The sequence below is a fragment of the Brachyhypopomus gauderio genome, chromosome 13 (genome assembly GCF_052324685.1).
Source record: "Brachyhypopomus gauderio isolate BG-103 chromosome 13, BGAUD_0.2, whole genome shotgun sequence".
Taxonomy (NCBI): Eukaryota; Metazoa; Chordata; class Actinopteri; order Gymnotiformes; family Hypopomidae; genus Brachyhypopomus; species Brachyhypopomus gauderio.
In genome coordinates, this window is record NC_135223.1 from 13,335,643 (window position 1) to 13,356,015 (window position 20,373).

The 20,373-nt window shown below is 48.5% G+C and overlaps 2 protein-coding genes across 6 annotated transcripts in view; one reads left to right on the forward strand and one right to left on the reverse strand.

The window, feature by feature from the left end:
* The first annotated feature begins 144 nt into the window (after positions 1–144).
* On the forward strand, positions 145–4,773 carry bdh1 (3-hydroxybutyrate dehydrogenase, type 1). The gene is made up of 5 exons (XM_076971070.1): positions 145–566; positions 943–1,053; positions 1,581–1,722; positions 2,490–2,642; positions 3,715–4,773. The coding sequence occupies exons 1-5, from the start codon at positions 354–356 to the stop codon at positions 4,179–4,181; spliced, it is 1,086 nt and encodes a 361-aa protein (XP_076827185.1). The 5' UTR covers positions 145–353; the 3' UTR covers positions 4,182–4,773.
* Positions 4,774–6,501: 1,728 nt separating this feature from the next.
* Positions 6,502–20,373, reverse strand: part of nck1b (NCK adaptor protein 1b) — a 41,428-nt gene continuing 27,556 nt past the window's right edge. For 4 of the 5 annotated variants that reach the window (XM_076971065.1, XM_076971066.1, XM_076971067.1 and 1 more), the window contains 3 exons: positions 10,305–11,023; positions 7,264–9,991; positions 6,502–7,137 (listed from right to left, as the gene is read on the reverse strand). In XM_076971065.1, coding sequence (XP_076827180.1) covers positions 9,791–9,991; positions 10,305–11,023 — 920 coding nt within the window. In that variant the 3' untranslated portion in view covers positions 6,502–7,137; positions 7,264–9,790. Of the gene's footprint in view, positions 7,138–7,200; positions 9,992–10,304; positions 11,024–20,373 lie in introns of all 5 variants that reach the window. The other variant, XM_076971068.1, reaches the window with a different exon arrangement.

The window sequence follows — 20,373 nt, forward strand, 5'->3', positions numbered from 1 at the left end:
TTTTGGTTTGATTCTATTCTGCTTGATGCTGTTGTATTATTTTCTATAGTATTGTTATTTATTTATTTTACGTGTTCCTCGTATATATTTAGATATTTAAAATTTTGCTTTAAATAATTACAATACTGCAACAATAACTCAATAGAAAGCGTCTTGGCTGCGTATTAATAACATGTTTGCGTTATCTGTTGTGTTAATAAAGCGTGTGGTTGTGCTTATTCGTCAAACATGGCTGGCGAAAGCTGTCAACACTGTCAAACTGATAGCCCTCCTCCGTGAACGTAGGCGCGTTCACGGCGTCAGGGAGGTCTACACTAAACCCAGCCTCCCTCATCTCACAACACGCTCGCAAGATGGCCTCGCTGCCCATCGTTAGAGCTGCCGTGCTTGTAGCTTTTTCAGTATTTCTGACATTAATTTTGGCTTTCGGGCTTCCGTTTGCGCTGAACTTCGTTACTCGGGCCTTGGGACTGCCGGAAGCCAACGTGACGGAGTGTGTGGTGGCGGTGTACGCGCTGTTCGTGCTGTACATCGCGATGCCTCGTTTACCGCGGGGCTCCGTCAAGGTGAGCTGCCCTACGACCGCCTTACGACTGCGACTTTAGTGCTCGGTGACACCGCCACCTGCATGTCCATGTGAGACTGGAGACCAGGTGTGAGGGGTATAGATGCGAATTCGGATCAGATCAGAGTTCGGTGATCATTTAAATAGCCTGTCGGACCTAAAGTGTGATGGTTAAGGAGAGGTGTCCTCGCAGCCTAAAGTTTTGTATCTGCAGTCCTTTTAACACTTGAATCTCCCACTCGTGGGATCAATAATCTATACTGAATTGAATCATAACAAGGATTTGGATTGTCTGGCTAGTTAACTACCTGTTGTTGGCACAATGATTTTTACATGGTGAAGTAACTTCAAACGTAACTTGCAATGTTCCGTTGCAGGTGGAGGGGAAGGCGGTGTTCATTACTGGATGTGACTGTGGGTTTGGACATGCGTTGGCCAAGCACCTGCACAAACTGGGTTTCACTGTGTTTGCCGGTTGTCTCTTAAAGGTAACTTATTAACCGTCAGAGTGACAGACGCTGGTCAGCATTCTCTTCATTGGATGCATGTTTGAATTTGGGGAAGAGATGTGAAATAGTGTGTGAAAATGATTGAACAAACTCTTGCAAAATCGTGCTTGAGCATGAGAGGTCAGTTAAACTCAAAGTTTCAGAACTTTACAAGGTGGTGCAAGCTTTCACTAGAGATCCTTCAGTGCAGGGTGTCATTGAAACATCTTCACAGCATCTCGGGCGTGGAATCATCCTCAATGTATGCCCTACAGTCCTGCAGTGTTGGGGGGGGGGGGGGGGGGGTGTTTCCCCTCTCTCTGTTATCACATCTTGATTCCAATACATTGAAGTTTATGTTGGGTAGCTGGTGAACTAAATCAGGTATGTCAGCCCAGATGATGTGTATTGGGTGTAGGGTGATTCCAGATGTCCAGGATCAGAGCTGCTGTCCAACAGGGGGTGAGGGTGGGAGTTGGGGTTGGTGGTGGTGGTGGTGGAGAGTGCAGCATGCCCTGTTCCTGCAGGACCAGGCTGGCGCGGGGGCGGTGGAGCTGGAGAACATGCACTCTGACACGCTCAAGGTGGTGCAGGTGGACGTCTGCAGCGAGGAACAGGTCTCCCAGGCGTTGGAGTTCGTCAGGGCTAACCTGGCCCACCCAGACAAAGGTGATCTTGCTCTTGGTGGTGGGCTTCACAAAGTGCTTAATTCTTAACTGCTGAATTCATGCTTACATTTCGTAGTGGGTGGTTTATAGGTCACTGGGGTTGCTATGACAACAATTAGCAGTTGGTTTCACAAGCCAATGCACTAGACTGGGACTGCAACAAAATTCTGGTTTGGCTCACAGTTGAACTCTCTCCTCCTCCTCTTCCTCTTTTGTCCCTCACTGCCTCTTTCTCTCTATCTCTCTTCCTCCTTCTCCTCAGTGATGTTTCTCCTCAGTAGTTTCAATGATGGTCATAGTTTGAGTGTTCCTCAGAGACATTACTGATAATCAGCAGTTATTCCATCATCCCCTGGCTAGTCTCAGGAGACAAGCTTGGATTAAAACTGATTTAACAGACCTATATGACCAGCCTTTGCCACATAATGCCATTAATGTATAACTACTTTTCATTTCTACTTGACATTAAGAAACAAAAGAGTACAGTGGCGTGTAATGTGCTTTACATGTGATCTTTCAAAAGGCCATGATTTCATTAAGCATAGTGTGTGCTGCATTTTCCGTCAGTGGAGAGGAAGCATGTGGACACATGAACTTGTGCTGCTCCACCTCTCCAGAATACAGCGTGTGACGTGGGGCTGCTTATTTCAGCAGGCCGTACGTTACACTCCGAAGGGAGAGAGGGAAGACGCTGGTTTAGAGTCCCCACGAGCAGCCGGCGGTGTGGCTGACCCGCTGATCTTCATCACTGTGCTTGCCTTGAACCAGGGCTGTGGGCGGTGATCAACAACGCTGGGACCTCGACGTTTGGTGAAGTGGAGTTCACGAGCATGGACACCTACAAGCAAGTGTGTGAGGTGAACCTGTGGGGCACCATCCGAGTGACCAAGGCCTTCCTCCCGCTCATCCGCAGAGCCCAGGGTGAGACACGGTGTCCAGCAGGAGTAGGAACGATGACACCCGACATTGCAGAAACAAATGTGTATATCACAGTTCACACATCCATTTCAAGTCAAATTTGTCTTTTACTATGTTTTTGGAAACCACATTTGAACTTGAGCAGTTTCTCAATTGGCTGGGTTAAATATTTACAGAAGACTCGGGTCTGAGATTTTCATTAGTTGAATGAATGAATGAATGTTCAATTTATATAGCGCCTTTCCAGATTCCCAAGGCGCTTTACAATTTAGCACAGGTACAAGTCACAGACAATCAATCACACACACACCGGCGAGAAGCGGCAGCCAATTGCGCACAGCGTACTCTACCAGGATCCACAGCCCCCTGGGGGACTGAATGGGGTGCAGGAAGGGGAGAGAGGACAGACCCTAGAGACAGAGCACCATCCACCACTGGACATACAAGCACACACACGCACGCACAGACACAGACACTACTTTTTATTGAACATAGAGACACAGACACACACTCAGGGAGAATTTTTTGTTGACTGCCAATTTACCTAACCTCCATGTTTTTGGACTGTGGGAGGAAACCGGAGATCCCGGAGGAAACCCACGCAAACACAGGGAGAACATGGAAACTCCACTCAGATAGGGACTTGAACCCAAGACCCCAGTGCTGAGAGGCAAACGTGCTAACCACCAAGCCACCGTGTTGCCCAATTGGATACTTTAGTTTTGGTAGAAGGATGTTGGTTAGGGCTTCATAATTAAAACTCCTGGATTAAGCTGTGCCATCGTCCATTATGTTAGTAGATTCATGTAAACCCCCGTACGAGATCAACCATCACAATGTGTTTTCAGCATGTTTGATTAATGGCGCGACCGTTTAGAGGCGTAGAGGCTGATACTGTCTGAGACATTTGTATTCATAGCAGCATACATGCATCTATCAGTAGGACGGGTGTGTGTGTGTGTGTGTGTGTGTGTGTGTGTGTGTGTGCGTGCGCTTTGTGAGAGTTGAAGCCATGAGCTTTGCGTTGGCACCCTGCTCTGGCTGCTACAGGAGTGTGTGCTGTTCTCTGTTTCAGGGCGTGTGGTGAACATATCCAGCATGTATGGAAGAATGGGAAACTGCCTGCGTTCTCCTTACTGCATCTCCAAGTATGGCGTAGAGGTCTTCTCCGACTGCCTCAGGTACGAGATGAAGAACTGGGGGGTCAAGGTGTCTGTCATCGAGCCGGGAAACTTCATCGTGGCCACGGGCATCCTGACACGTGACGTAGTGGCCACCACAGCAGAGAAGATGTGGAAGGAGGCGCCCCCTGGTGTCCGGGAGGACTACGGCAAGGCACACTTTGAGCAGCACATGGCCCTGATGCGCTCCTACTGCAGCAGCGGCCAGCGCGACATCACACCCGTCTTGGACGACATCACGGACGCCATCACGTCCAAGCGGCCTTACACGCGCTACAACCCCATGGAGCCTCATTGGTGGATTCGGATACAGATCATGAGCCATCTCCCATCAGCTCTGTCCGACAGGCTCTACTTCTGAAGAGGCCACGCCCCTCCCCAACCCACCTCTAACTGGCCCGTGAACATTTCCACACGCCGGTCATCATCTGAACTTTGATCTCCATGCTTAGCCGTCCATTACCATATCGCAACCATCGTCTACTTCACTGACATCACATCATTCCGTCTCATAAATGCTGCTTCAAAGGCAACAGACACTAATAACTCACAGCGGTCTGGTGTTTGCTTGTAAGCCTGCCGACCAGTTTAACATTTCAGTTGTATGCAGTGTGACGAATCCCACAGATGGCACCGTGTAGTCTACACCTGTGGTTCAGTGCAGGGTCATGGTGTACTTGAAGTGTAGTCAATTAGTAAACACACTCGTTTTATCAGTTGAGTTCTTTGCATTTTTTTTTTTTTGGCCTAATGACACAATCCTAATACCTTCAACCAAACACAAGCATGTATATGCCCAGAGTCTCGAGTCTAATCATCAAAATAAACTGTTTATATATGGAATATATATTTAATATACTTGCTCATAGCATCTAATACAGATCAAATGTTTTGAATCAGCATAAACATAACACTATGCATACAAAATCAAAATAAAAAGCACAAAAAAGTTTCAAATTGTGTCAGTGGTTTTTACTTTGGTTTAATTTCTTCATAAAAGTGTAGGGAACCGTTTGTGATGCTTCAGCCAACGTGTTGCTGGTGTGTTAAAACACTTGTGCGTGGTCTTTGAGTGCGTGGTCTTTAAGTCCTTTGAATAGTGGATGTGGTTTTGTCACTGATCACCCAAGGTCTTCCCAGTGACTCTTCCCAGATCTGATCCACTGGTTCAGATCTTCCCAGTCACCTGAGATTCACTGGAGGGTTAATGAAGGGTTAAGTATGCCACTCACCAATCTTGCTGTTGGTGAGGGAGCTGGATAGCGTCCTAGCTGGGCACACGTGTGAAGTCTGTTCTCTCTTCCTGTGGCTGATTTGAGCTCGAGAGATGCCAGTGCTGGGTGCTCCTCAGTAGGCAGCTCAACATGCCACTAAGAGGACGCCTACGGTTCTGTCTGCACCACTGATCCATTGCTAAACAATGTACTGCAGAGAGGCGTTCGCTGGTCTGTATCGGTGTCGGATTATCAGATGGGCAGAGTAGGCACCAGCCTATGGACTGCACCTTTTAGGGCCCTGCGAAAAATGTTGGTTGGTAAAATTTAGGATCTCAACTACCTACAGGCCTCCATGGGATTTAATCCAGTGCCAGTCTCAGTCTGTGTGAAAGCTCACTGTTAAGAAATATTCACATTATTTGAGTAATGGCTGGCTGTGTAGCAGGAGTGTATTAAAATGATCTTTTTGTTGCTTTCCCATTTTCCCACAAGTTTTGTGAGGCCATGTAGTTTTTTCATTGGCCACTAGAGGGAGCAAAGGAGCAACTAACCTCCCTCCCCCATTTATATTTGGGATGGAAGAGCTGGAACTTCTCAAATTTCCCTCTCTGACTTACTTGCAATTATCTTCTGTTCCTATAGAGGGCAGACTTGGGCTACCATAGGCAGACATGCACCACTACCAGACATAGGCCTCCCATGCTGGCCAATGCAGACACAAAATGTTATATTTAAACATTTTGTTTAATATCTGGGATTTAATTTTTTTTGTCAGTTAACCATAAGTGTTAGACCTTTTCAAATATGTTGTTTAAAGCTGCATGTGCTTTAGATAACCCCCACTTTCAACATCTACCATGTCTATTAGGTTTTAATTATAGATATTACACTCTGACTCATACCCCCTTTAGGAAGATGACGACCTCTGAAAGGCTGCAGAAAGAATTCAGGGTTTTAGTAGATATGTGAAGATGAAATTCTGCTTTCATTAACATGTTCAAAATGTGTTGTAATCAAAGGTAATGGACATCCAGTCTATGGTACATGAATTGTGATTTTCACCTAAATCTGCATTTAGCCATCTGTGCAGTTAACACACACACATACACACACACTAGTGATTACTAGGGCGCTGTGGTGCACACGTGCCCAGAGCGGTGGGCAGCCCTAGCCCGGCGCCCGGGGAGCAGTTGGGGTTAGGTGCCTTGCTCAAGGGCACCTCAGTCATGGCCTCAGGCCTGGGAATCGAACCCACGACCCTACGGTCACAAGACCAGTTCGCTACCACCAGGCCATGACATATTCCACCAGGTTAAGATCAGTGCACGCTCTACTTAGAAAGTAGTTCATTACAGAAGCGTGATGATTAAGACACTTTTCAGTGTGGTTTTAAAACCCCAGCACACAGCAGGCCTGAGTTACGTTTCTCACCTCAAGATGAAAGTGCAGTACAGGACACAGAGATTGGTTTACATACTTTATTACTTCCTTTGAACAGTCTAATAAAGTTCTGTTAGATAGGAAAAGGACTCATAGTTCCACGAATATAGTGAGCATATATGTACAGTTTTTTTCACAGCATTGTCTGGCCCAGATCTCTCGGTCTCCGTTGTCTCTGTTTGACGAAGCAAGAACAGGTTGCTCCTCAACACAGGCTCAGGGTCAGAAATAATTCATCCGCCACATGCTTAAGGTTAGAAAATACACCATGAAAGCAAATCATTACCGCATGAGCAATCAAAATCCTTAATGAGGTTCTTTGTAGAGCGATTAGTGGCTCTGAGTTCTGTAAGAGTAATACTGCAGATCTAGAAGGCGTTTGGCTTTTCCACCCCTAACGAATGGTTCAAGGGAGACCCGTTTCAGGACACGCCTCCTTACAGACACCAGGGCACATGATCATCGAGTCACAAGGGCAGGTCTATGACGGCCTCCTCTCATCCCCTCAGGCCTAGTCATTACAGCAGAGTTTCCCAGACCTGGTCTTGCAGTGTCCACCCCCTTCACATCTCAATGCAATATGGCCTCGTGCCTCTCTCCTCTCCCAAGAGAATCGGTCATCAGCTAGAAGGTGCAGCACTCCAGGAGCAGGGCCTGGACCTCCAGGAGCAGGGTCTGGACCTCCAGGAGCAGGGTCTGGACCTCCAGGAGCAGGGTCTGGACCTCCAGGAGCAGGGTCTGGACCTCCAGGAGCAGGGTCTGGACCTCCAGGAGCAGGGTCTGGACCTCCAGGAGCAGGGTCTGGACCTCCAGGAGCAGGAGTCTGGGAAACTCGCATGAGTATCCTTCCCTAGATGAGCAGTATTACCGTCTGATGTGTGACAATGGCACAGGTGAGTAAATGGAAACGTCAGGATTGGTGGTGGCAGGATAGCAGGTTACCATCACAACAGGTCACCAGTCCACCATCCACCTTTCAGGGAGAGTGGCCACGTTTAAAGGGAAAATCAAAACCAAGACAGCCCCAGCCAAGTAAAACACAGCACACCAGGAGAGAGAGGGTGGAAATAGCTCAGTGAATCAGCCACGTGGTCATTTCAGAGGTCAGGTGAGAGTTAAAGAGAGTTAAGAGAGTTAGAGACCATTCCACACTCACAACTAGTGAACACGATGCTATTAAGTATCCCGTTTTTCTCCTGTTGCCAAAGACGTTTATATAAGAACAAAACTGGTGAGGTTTCAATAGTGTGTGCTAAACGCAAGTCACGATACAGCTCACTCACAATATTACTCCTGCTGGTTAGAGTGCAGAACAAACTAAAAACCAACCCCTTTATAACTTAAGCCTTGAATAATCTTAACGAACTGTACAGTCAGACTGTCTTAAATGCAGCCATGAACATCCAGAAACGTCCTCCGAATCAACAGGCCACCATGCTGGGAGGATACAGCTGCACAATAAGGGCACTCCTCGCCCAGGGACAGCAGGAACCACGGCTGAGTTGCACAGATGCATATCGAATTTGTAGGTCAACACAAGGCTTAACAGTACAATCAGGCTGAATGGCCAAAGTGTGCAGGAGATGGCCATCACGGTGAAGGGATTTATGCACATGCAAAGCGTTACTCAAATAGAGAAGGCGTGTCCAGACAGGAGAGGCGCTAAACGCTGCTCCACCTACATGAACCATTCGGTTAGGGGAGCGCCGACGAAGTCTCTGTTCTTACTGTTCTTTAATTGTGTTTGGTGGGCCAGACTGTCCCACTCCAGGGACTCTAGGGCTGGCCAGTGTGTAGTCCGCGCTGTACTCCGTCTACGGCTCTGTGCCTTTCTCTTGATAGATATTGCAGATTGGATTTCAATGTAAACCTCACACTCACCCTTGACTCACTGCTCTACGTAGCTGTGTGTGTGTGTGTGTGTGTGTGTGTGTGTGTGTTTTCCATACACCCCCCGACTATCCTCATCCCTCTCTCTTGCCCCAGTCCAACCCCAAGCTGGAGAACTCATCAGTGGGGGCTGATGTGGAATCCTCCACCTATTTGCCCCCATCTTGCGTCAGCCCTGCAGTAAAGGACAAACCAAAGTATCTGCCAGCTCAACACTACGATTCCCAACATTCTTCAGGCCTCAGCACAAAGACCTCCATCACGTCACCTTCCCAATGGCCCCCCCTCCCTGCACCTTTTATCAGGTCACGTGAGCAGCAAGGGCAGCACCATGACAACCAGCAGACACCCCGCATCAAAGCAAAATTAAGCCCCCGTCGCTTCTCACGTGACACGCTGGCACGTGTCCCATGGAGACAGAGGACAGGGACAGCCTGCTTCACGTTGGCACGAACGAACCACAATACCCCCAATGACCCATGACACATATGACGATCACTGCAGAAGGACCATCGAGCCCAACACGAGCACCATCAGAGCTTACACTCCAACCAGTACACAGAAACATACACATAAGCAGTCACTACACCCCCCCACCCCCGTGAGACCATGCGGCCGATCTCAGATCCGTCTCACTGCGGCTGATCCCAGATCTGTCTGACTGCTGGATTTTCAGTTTAACATCAGTCGGTGACCTGGTTCTCAGCCCACAGGACTCTTGTGTTTCAACCAGTCTAGACTGATAAGGAAGCAGTCATCGCTGCTGAAAGAATCGACCTTTTGAATACAGAACGGTTCCCTTGGCAACCCGCCTGGCATTCCGTGACAGCAGACTGTACATCATGATAAGCTGTTCGCAAATATCAAAACAACCACTTCTCATGTCAGACCAGAATCATACAGCCAGCCAGGACTCTGAGTAACGTTCACCACATCGTTGCTAATAAATAAGCTTTGGTCATTCACTTTGATTGAGTTGGACTTTTTGCAGAAAAGACAGATCCTCCCAGACGCGAGCTCAGCTCCCTGCATGGCCACACTGAAGCAGCGTGAGGAGAAATTTGTGAAATGTGCAGGGCCTCAGTTCTCTGTCAACAGGACCAAATGTTCCCAAGGGCCATGGAAGCTACTAGAAGGACTGAAATTAAAAGGCAATTACTGAAAGAAACAAATATATATATATATATCAACAAAAGAAAACCTAGTTATAATTCTAATACATATTGACATCGAAATACATCACCTACGCCCTAAACAGAATCGTATTTCGATACGTGGAAGTGTCTGAACACGAAACCGTCTCCGAGCATGAAAACGGGAGTCCGTACATCATTCCTCTGTCCCCCCTGTTGTCTCTCTGGTGTGGGAATGCTGGTCTCTCGGCCCTGGAGCTGTGCTGGGATTGCGAGGGTGGTGGTGTGGATCAGGAGGCAGGCAGCGCCTTGACCAGGTAGAGTTTGTCTCCCTGCTCGCCGGTGAAGATGGGGGCCTTTTTGTAGTGCTCAACCAGCTCCTCCATGGAGCTGAACTTGCGCTGTCCGATGCAGTACAGGTCGTCCTTCAACTGCACTTTGAAATGCTTGTTTTTGGTCTGGGCCTTGAGGGATATGGAGAAGTCGTTGGGCTGGAAGGACAGAAAAGAGAATGGAGATATTATGGCCAACACGGTCTCTCTTCACAGTGCATCTAGTTCTTATGTATTTGTAGAACTTTGTCTTTGAAGTGATGTTGTTACATCCTCACACCAGGTACCCAAGTCCCCAACAAGCCCACACAGTGAAGTATACAGATTATAATCTGAAGTAGAACAAGTACTGTGGTTTTGGAGCAGAGGCTCAGAGGCCCTGGACCAGCAGCAGTTTGGGCCGGCCACACTCAACTGAGTTATCGCTCATCAACACCACACTTGATAAAAGCGGTCCAGACACTGTACTCACCGAGGACTCGCTGTCTCTGATGAGGAAATCTCCCTCCGTGCCTCTCTGGTTGAGGGCCACTTCAGCTTGGTGCCGGGTCACTTTGCCATAGTACCACTCCTTCCCAGCGAAGCGGCCGCTTGGCGAGGGCTCGATGTAGTCGCAGTCGGGCGTGGGTGGGCCAGCACCGCCCCCGGGGCTCTGCGCCTCCTGCAGCACGGCCACGTAGTTCTTGGGCACGAGGCCGACCTGCCCGTCCGCCTTGCGACACTTCCACCACTCGGGGTCGTTGTCTGGCTTCTCCAGCACCTCCATCACCTCGCCCTTCTCGAAGTTCAGCTCCTCGTCGTTGGCCGAGCCGAAGGGGTAGAGCGCCTGGACGGCGTGGAGCACCCGTCCGCCGTTGGCGCCGTGCACCACGGCCGCCAGCTTCTCGGACAGGCCCGCCGCGTCTCCGCCAGGGCCCACGCCGCCGTCCTCCGTCACGTAGTTGGAGGGGAACCACCCCGAGCGGCCGTTGAAGCTCCCCCGCCACCAGCCGTCGCTGCACTTCTCCATGACGATGACCCGCGTGCCCTTGACCAGGGACAGCTCGTCCTCCCTCTCCGCCGTGTAGTTGAACTTCACCAGCGCCGGCAAGTTCAGGTCGTACAGACGCTCGCCGTTGTCCGTGTAGAAGTCCGCATCCGGGCTCGACGCCGTCTCCCGCATACCTGCTTTCCGCTTTACTTTTCCAATTCCTGCAGACACATGGAGCCAAGATGGAGCCGTTAGTCACAAGCCAGCGATCACACCTGATGGCTGGACGTCAGCACGACTTGGTCAAACACAGGCGCCACAGCGAAGAGAAACCCAGGAACCCTTCCACATGAGCAGATCCAGGCAGGAGCCCAACTTGCTAGTATTGCAAATATCAATATTAATCTGTTGAATGTGTATGATTCCCCATCCAGTGGGCTAACTGCAGGGCAGCCGTGGGGCTGGTTTTAAAGTACCCGGACCTTCTGACTGCTCAACGTTTGCTAGAGAGCACTGAGAGCCTGCATGCCTTCCCCAGTTTGATACCAAAAGGATTATTTTACATATCGAGAAACACAAATATCATGTTGCCCAGTCGCTGTGCCAGGAATCTGATTCTCCCAGTTTGCAGAAAGCTTTAGACATTAGAGCAAAGAACTGTGCTTTTAAGTGAGAGGCATCAAAGCAATCTTCAAAAGCCCTTATGCTGGGGGCAAGAGCCACGACTACTGTTGGGAACACACTGCAAGAAGACAGCACAGTTACAAGTGGGGAAATGGAAAGAATGTGATAAAAGAAAATATATCTGCACACTGTTCACTACTCCCTAGTGGTATATCTGCACACCATTTAGTACTCCTGAGTGGTATATCTGCACACTGTGTAGTATATCCTAGTGGTATATCTGCACACCATTCAGTACTCCTGAATGGTATATCTGCACACTGTTCACTACTCCCTAGTGGTATATCTGCACACTGTTCACTACTCCCTAGTGGTATATCTGCACACCATTCAGTACTCCTGAGTGGTATATCTGCACACTATTCGGTACTCCTGAGTGGTATATCTGCACACCATTCAGTACTCCTGAGTGGTATATCTGCACACTATTCAGTACTCCTGAGTGGTGTATCTGCACACTATTCGGTACTCCTGAGTGGTATATCTGCACACCATTCAGTACTCCTGAGTGGTATATCTGCACACTATTCAGTACTCCTGAGTGGTGTATCTGCACACTATTCAGTACTCCTGAGTGGTATATCTGCACACCATTCAGTACTCCTGAGTGGTATATCTGCACACCATTCAGTATTAGAGCTAGTTTAAGTTGCTTTGGATATACATGCATCCTTTTACTGTTTCATGCTCATACCTTAAATGCAAAGCTCACAATTAGCCAGTTAGCATACCCTTCTGTCCAAAAGGCCTTCCATGAATCTACTGCAGGGACTGGCTCCCTGGAGCATGACGTCATACCAAGTGAGAGCTGGGATTAAACCCAGTCGTGGTTCTCTGCCTACATAATCACCATCAAGTGATCAGTGAAATTTGCATACAGAAGGATTTTTGCACCCGCCCAGTTCATAGTCCTATACAGTAAAGCCAAGCACTTGGTCACCATTGGCCCAACACACACCACATGGGGCTTAGGGTCAACCGCGTCTGTGTGGACACACCAGAGGTCAGGAGTGTCTGCGTCTGTGTGGACGCACCAGACGTCAGGAGTGTCTGCGTCTGTGTGGACGCACCAGACGTCAGGAGTGTCTGCGTCTGTGTGGACGCACCAGACGTCAGGAGTGTCTGCGTCTGTGTGGACGCACCAGAGGTCAGGAGTGTCTGCATCTGTGTGGACGCACCAGAGGTCAGGAGTGTCTGCATCTGTGTGGACGCACCAGAGGTCAGGAGTGTCTGCATCTGTGTGGACGCACCAGAGGTCAGGAGTGTCTGCATCTGTGTGGACGCACCAGAGGTCAGGAGTGTCTGTATCTGTGTGGACACACACCTCACTCCCTGCACACTCGTGCCATTCATGTGGGATTCTTCTCTGAAAACGAAAGCTATTGTGGTCGTTACAAGCTTGGACAGGCATGATATGAGTGGAGGAGGGACTTGTCCAAACACACGTCTGTGTCCCTGTCTGAGATAACCACTCACAGGGCCTGAGATAACCACTCACAGCACACACAGGGACTAAGATAACCACACACAGCACACACAGGGACTAAGATAACCATACACAGCACACACAGGGACTAAGATAACCACACACAGCACACACAGGGCCTGAGATAACCACTCACAGCACACACAGGGACTAAGATAACCACACACAGCACACACAGGGACTAAGATAACCATACACAGCACACACAGGGACTAAGATAACCACACACAGCACACACAGGGACTAAGATAACCATACACAGCACACACAGGGACTAAGATAACCATACACAGCACACACAGGGACTAAGATAACCACACACAGCACACACAGGGACTAAGATAACCATACACAGCACACACAGGGACTAAGATAACCATACACAGCACACACAGGGACTAAGATAACCATACACAGCACACACAGGGACTAAGATAACCATACACAGCACACACAGGGCCTAAGATAACCACTCACAGCACACACAGGGACTAAGATAACCATACACAGCACACACAGGGACTAAGATAACCATACACAGCACACACAGGGACTAAGATAACCACACACAGCACACACAGGGACTAAGATAACCATACACAGCACACACAGGGACTAAGATAACCATACACAGCACACACAGGGCCTAAGATAATCGCACACAGCACACACAGGGACTAAGATAACCACACACAGCACACACAGGGCCTAAGATAACCACACACAGCACACACAGGGACTAAGATAACCATACACAGCACACACAGGGACTAAGATAACCACACACAGCACACACAGGGACTAAGATAACCATACACAGCACACACAGGGCCTAAGATAACCACTCACAGCACACACAGGGACTAAGATAACCATACACAGCACACACAGGGACTAAGATAACCATACACAGCACACACAGGGACTAAGATAACCACACACAGCACACACAGGGACTAAGATAACCATACACAGCACACACAGGGACTAAGATAACCATACACAGCACACACAGGGCCTAAGATAATCGCACACAGCACACACAGGGACTAAGATAACCACACACAGCACACACAGGGCCTAAGATAACCACACACAGCACACACAGGGACTAAGATAACCATACACAGCACACACAGGGACTAAGATAACCACACACAGCACACACAGGGACTAAGATAACCATACACAGCACACACAGGGACTAAGATAACCACACACAGGACCTAAGATAATCGCACACAGCACACACGGGGACCAAGATAACCACACACAGGGACTAAGATAACCACACACAGGGACTAAGATAACCACACACGGCACACACAGGGCCTGGTCTGATGAAGGTCTATTATCGTCATGCCAACGGCTCGTCCATCATAAAAAGAGCACAGAATATTTAGTGTAAACAACGACCTCTATGCATACCAAAGTGTAAACAAGCACCTCTGTGCAGACTAAAGTATAAACAACCACCTCTGTGCAGACTAAAATATAAACAACCACCTCTGTATAGCCCAAAAGAAAAAAAAAAGCCACTAATTGTTGCCACTTCCCCCAGCGTCTGTTCTGAGCCAGATACGTCTAATTTTATTACTGCCGCATTGTGAAATTCACTGGGATTCTGTCTCACAATGCATGTCATTGGAATGATCACCACACCCAGGGTCATGCTTTGTGTGGAAAGACAGAGAGGATAGAGGAAGAGGGAGTAAGAGAAGAGAGAGATAGAGAGGGAGTAAGAGAAGAGAGAGAGAGATAGAGAGGGGGAGGGAAAGGGAGAGAGAGAGGGAGTAAGAGAAGAGAGAGAGATAGAGAGGGGGAGGGAGAGAGGGAGAGAGAGGGAGGGAGACTAAATGAGAGGAGAGGGAATGAAGAGAGGGAGGGAGAGAGAGAGGACAGGAAGGAGAGATCAGGGGAGTGAGGCAGAATGGTGAACACATGAAGGAGCATAAGGGAGGTCCTGGGGCCACTCATGCTCCTGTCATCTCAACATGTTCCGGCCAAGAGGCGCGTCTCGCTGGGTTACTGGGGGCGTGGCCTGCTGGGTTACTGGGGGTGTGGTTCGCTGGGTTACTGGGAGTGAGGTTCGCTGGGTTACTGGGGGCGTGGCCTGCTGGGTTACTGGGGGTGTGGTTCATTGGGTTACTGGGAGTGAGGTTCGCTGGGTTACTGGGGGCGTGGCTTGCTGGGTTACTGGGGGTGTGGTTCGCTGGGTTACTGGGGGTGTGGCTCGCTGGGTTACTGGGGGTGTGGCTCGCTGGATAACTGGGGGTGTGGCTCGCTGGGTTACTGGGGGTGTGGCTCGCTGGATAACTGGGGGTGTGGCTCGCTGGGTTACTGGGGCAACTTCGGACTCCATGACACACTTGGTGTGTTTGGCAGGCATGTGTGAGTGGCGTTACTATGCAGGAATGTCCACTTGGCAGGGCTGCTCTCTGGCGCAGGACGGGGAGGGACACTAAACACACTCTCAGTCCTTCCTGTCAGAACGGCGGTCAGACGCAGCCCCTACAGATCACATGACCCGAGACTCCCACAACTGCCACGAGTCCCAAACCACCTCCAGGAAGTGAAGCACAAGTACCAGTTTGAACACCATCTCTAGTGGCTAATGTCATTTCAATACTACACGTACCAGTTTGAACACCATCTCTAGTGGCTAATGTCATTTCAATACTACACGTACCAGTTTGAACACCATCTCTAGTGGCTAATGTCAGTTCAATACTACACGTACCAGTTTGAACACCATCTCTAGTGGCTAATGTCAGTTCAATACTACACGTACCAGTTTGAACACCATCTCTAGTGGCTAATGTCAGTTCAATACTACACGTACCAGTTTGAACACCATCTCTAGTGGCTAATGTCAGTTCAATACTACACGTACCAGTTTGAACACCATCTCTAGTGGCTAATGTCATTTCAATACTACACGTACCAGTTTGAACACCATCTCTAGTGGCTAATGTCAGTTCAATACTACATGTACCAGTTTGAACACCATCTCTAGTGGCTAATGTCAGTTCAATACTACACGTACCAGTTTGAACACCATCTCTAGTGGCTAATGTCATTTCAATACTACACGTACCAGTTTGAACACCATCTCTAGTGGCTAATGTCATTTCAATACTACACGTACCAGTTTGAACACCATCTCTAGTGGCTAATGTCATTTCAATACTACACGTACCAGTTTGAACACCATCTCTAGTGACTAATGTCAGTTCAATACTACACGTACCAGTTTGAACACCATCTCTAGTGGCTAATGTCAGTTCAATACTACACGTACCAGTTTGAACACCATCTCTAGTGGCTAATGTCATTTCAATACTACACGTACCAGTTTGAACACCATCTCTAGTGGCTAATGTCAGTTCAATACTACACGTACCAGTTTGAACACCATCTCTAGTGGCTAATGTCAGTTCAATACTACACGTACCAGTTTGAACACCATCTCTAGTGGCTAATGTCATTTCAATACTACACGTACCAGTTTGAACACCATCTCTAGTGACTAATGTCAGTTCAATACTACACGTACCAGTTTGAACACCATCTCTAGTGGCTAATGTCAGTTCAATACTACACGTACCAGTTTGAACACCATCTCTAGTGGCTAATGTCAGTTCAATACTACACGTACCAGTTTGAACACCATCTCTAGTGGCTAATGTCAGTTCAATACTACACGTACCAGTTTGAACACCATCTCTAGTGGCTAATGTCAGTTCAATACTACACGTACCAGTTTGAACACCATCTCTAGTGGCTAATGTCAGTTCAATACTACACGTACCAGTTTGAACACCATCTCTAGTGGCTAATGTCAGTTCAATACTACACGTACCAGTTTGAACACCATCTCTAGTGGCTAATGTCAGTTCAATACTACACGTACCAGTTTGAACACCATCTCTAGTGGCTAATGTCAGTTCAATACTACACGTACCAGTTTGAACACCATCTCTAGTGGCTAATGTCATTTCAATACTACACGTACCAGTTTGAACACCATCTCTAGTGGCTAATGTCAGTTCAATACTACACGTACCAGTTTGAACACCATCTCTAGTGGCTAATGTCAGTTCAATACTACACGTACCAGTTTGAACACCATCTCTAGTGGCTAATGTCATTTCAATACTACACGTACCAGTTTGAACACCATCTCTAGTGGCTAATGTCAGTTCAATACTACACGTACCAGTTTGAACACCATCTCTAGTGGCTAATGTCAGTTCAATACTACACGTACCAGTTTGAACACCATCTCTAGTGGCTAATGTCATTTCAATACTACACGTACCAGTTTGAACACCATCTCTAGTGACTAATGTCAGTTCAATACTACACGTACCAGTTTGAACACCATCTCTAGTGACTAATGTCAGTTCAATACTACACGTACCAGTTTGAACACCATCTCTAGTGGCTAATGTCAGTTCAATACTACACGTACCAGTTTGAACACCATCTCTAGTGGCTAATGTCATTTCAATACTACACGTACCAGTTTGAACACCATCTCTAGTGACTAATGTCAGTTCAATACTACACGTACCAGTTTGAACACCATCTCTAGTGGCTAATGTCAGTTCAATACTACACGTACCAGTTTGAACACCATCTCTAGTGGCTAATGTCATTTCAATACTACACGTACCAGTTTGAACACCATCTCTAGTGGCTAATGTCAGTTCAATACTACACGTACCAGTTTGAACACCATCTCTAGTGGCTAATGTCATTTCAATACTACACGTACCAGTTTGAACACCATCTCTAGTGGCTAATGTCATTTCAATACTACACGTACCAGTTTGAACACCATCTCTAGTGGCTAATGTCATTTCAATACTACATGTACCAGTTTGAACACCATCTCTAGTGGCTAATGTCATTTCAATACTACACGTACCAGTTTGAACACCATCTCTAGAACACTACACTCTTTTGAAGACTACAAGGCTTTTAATGTTTTTGGCATTTTTAATATTCTGAGAACAGAATGGGGTTTTAACACCCATAGAGGACAATCAAGGCGTCACCATGTCAACCAGGTCGAACCCAAAAGGACTCTAGCATCTTTGCATCCAAAATGCAAAAGAAACACAATCAAGGCCAGAGGTTAAAGGTCAAACAAACGAGAAACAAAAGCTTTTGGAGCAGGTACTTCCTTTTCCTTATCACACCTTCAACAATGAAACGTATATTGAGCATCCTCACAGTGGCAAACCACTGCTTTGCAATACAAATACACGTAAAGCAGCACATATGTGTTATAAGGGGGGGGGGGTGTAAAGAGAGGGGACAGAGAGAGAGAGAGAGAAGATAGAAAGCAACTCTAAGCTGTGTAGAGTGTAATCTGCCAGTTTAAGCGAGGCGTGCTGAGTCTTGTCAGTTCATGGTGCGTGAACTCTCACATGTCCCTAATGGGAGTCAGGTGGGAGAGCAGAGCCACACCTGCCACACCTGCCACACACACACACACACACACACACACACACACACACACACACACACACACACACACACTCTCAACCGTCCAATCACAACTGACCACAGCGCTCTCAAGAACACACACACACCACAGTCAACCATCCAATCACAAATCAACAACAGTGCTCTCAAAAACACACACACAAGTCAACCATCCAATCACAATTAACAACCGCGCTTTCAAAATCATGATCAACCACAGTACCATCTCTTTGAATTAATCATTTCAAGTATACGTGTATTTGTATAAATATGTAACTTAATAAAGCTGTAAGGTGCTGGAAAATACTGAAAATAGACCTTGAAAGTGACGTACAAGTGCCTGAATTCTACCTTGTAAAAGGTAGAGTGCACGCAGAGTGCACCACCTCATGACGTGCTGGGTGCCAAAGTGCATGAGCGGAGCCACCGCGATCGTGTCCTTTTTGAGGTGTGGACAGTATAAACCCAGCTTAACGTCCCCCTCCACCCCTCCAGAGAGGAAGGTGAAGCGGGCTTTGGTTCTGTTGACCAGACGCTGTGAAGACTGGAGAAGGTGCGGCTGAAGCAGCCCAGAGATGGAGGTGGGCGTCAGAGATGGTCTCCTTTCCTGAGCAGAGGACGGACAGGAAGGAAGTCCCGCTGCTTGACCAGACCATAAATCTCCTACGTGAACGCTCTTCCCGTTCAGCCTGGCTTACGAGCTCCCGGCGGGACATGCAGGACTCTCGGCGTCCTGCCCCGCGCCACTCCTCACACCGTCGCCGCGGCGAAAGCTGGCCTGTGCTCGCGCTGCGGGGAACTCCACCCCCCCCCCATCTCACAACCTTTCCTCCTAATCAAACATGGCCGGCTGATGGCCAGCTCAGATTAGCCACTTCCCCTAGCACAGAGCATCCTACTGTTCTCGGACAGGACACCACACGTACTCGCAACACAAAGGACGGACGCTGGAGAGAATCGGTACGACTTAGCAAAAACGCTGATCATAAATCCGTAACGTACAGTAGAAGTGCCAGCAGCAGGTGTGTGAACAGAGCTGGCCCTGTGGAGTCCTGGGGTGAGATATTACCATAAGGGCACTGGAGCAGTGGGAGGTAAACAAACATGTCTGTGTAATGCAGTGTTCCAGAAGAGCGCCGTCAAACTCCAGCGCTCGTGGCTGAGGACGTGCAGAAATAGCAACTCGACCACAGGCCTGTGAGACAGAAGACTTGTACAGAGCAGCCACAGAAACCAGACAGGGCTGCTCACAGTTTGACTCATGCACATTTACTTGCCCCAAGCTTCTCTGTGAGAGGTGCCCTGCTCGTCTGCTTCCCCTTACGGGGCGCAAAGAGGGCCACAAACCTAACTGGCAGCTACCGCCAGCCTGCTAGACCTCCTGGGCTCTCACGGTGATGAGACACAATGCCCGGGAACGTGAGAGGACGCAGGTCACGACTGCAGTGCAGGGATTCACACCCGCGTTGCCCGTTAGGAGTGAGCGGTGAAGTCTACTGGATCTCGTGCTGCTGGTATGGTAGTTAGGCCCTATGAGAGCAGGGTGGGCTCAAGGTTACATCACCACCTCCCTCCCCATGAGCTCCCTGGTGGGGGTCCCCACATCCACAGCATTTAGGCCGGAGGTGGAGTCCGCTCACGGAGGAGGAGCGGCCGCCATGTTCCCCTCTTACGTAACCATCTGGCTCGCAGGACTCTCAGCTGAAGAGCTCAAAAACAAAAGGAAGAGTTTCAAAGAGAGAGGGAGAGAGAGGGAGGGAAGGACAGAGAGGGAGGTGGGGAAAGGGAGAGAGAGCGAGAAAGGGGGAGAGGAAACTGTAAATATAATGGTTGGATAGATCTGAAAGAAGGGGGGAAAACCCCCCATTTCTCCATGTCTGTGTCTCTGTCACTCCTCACAGTAAT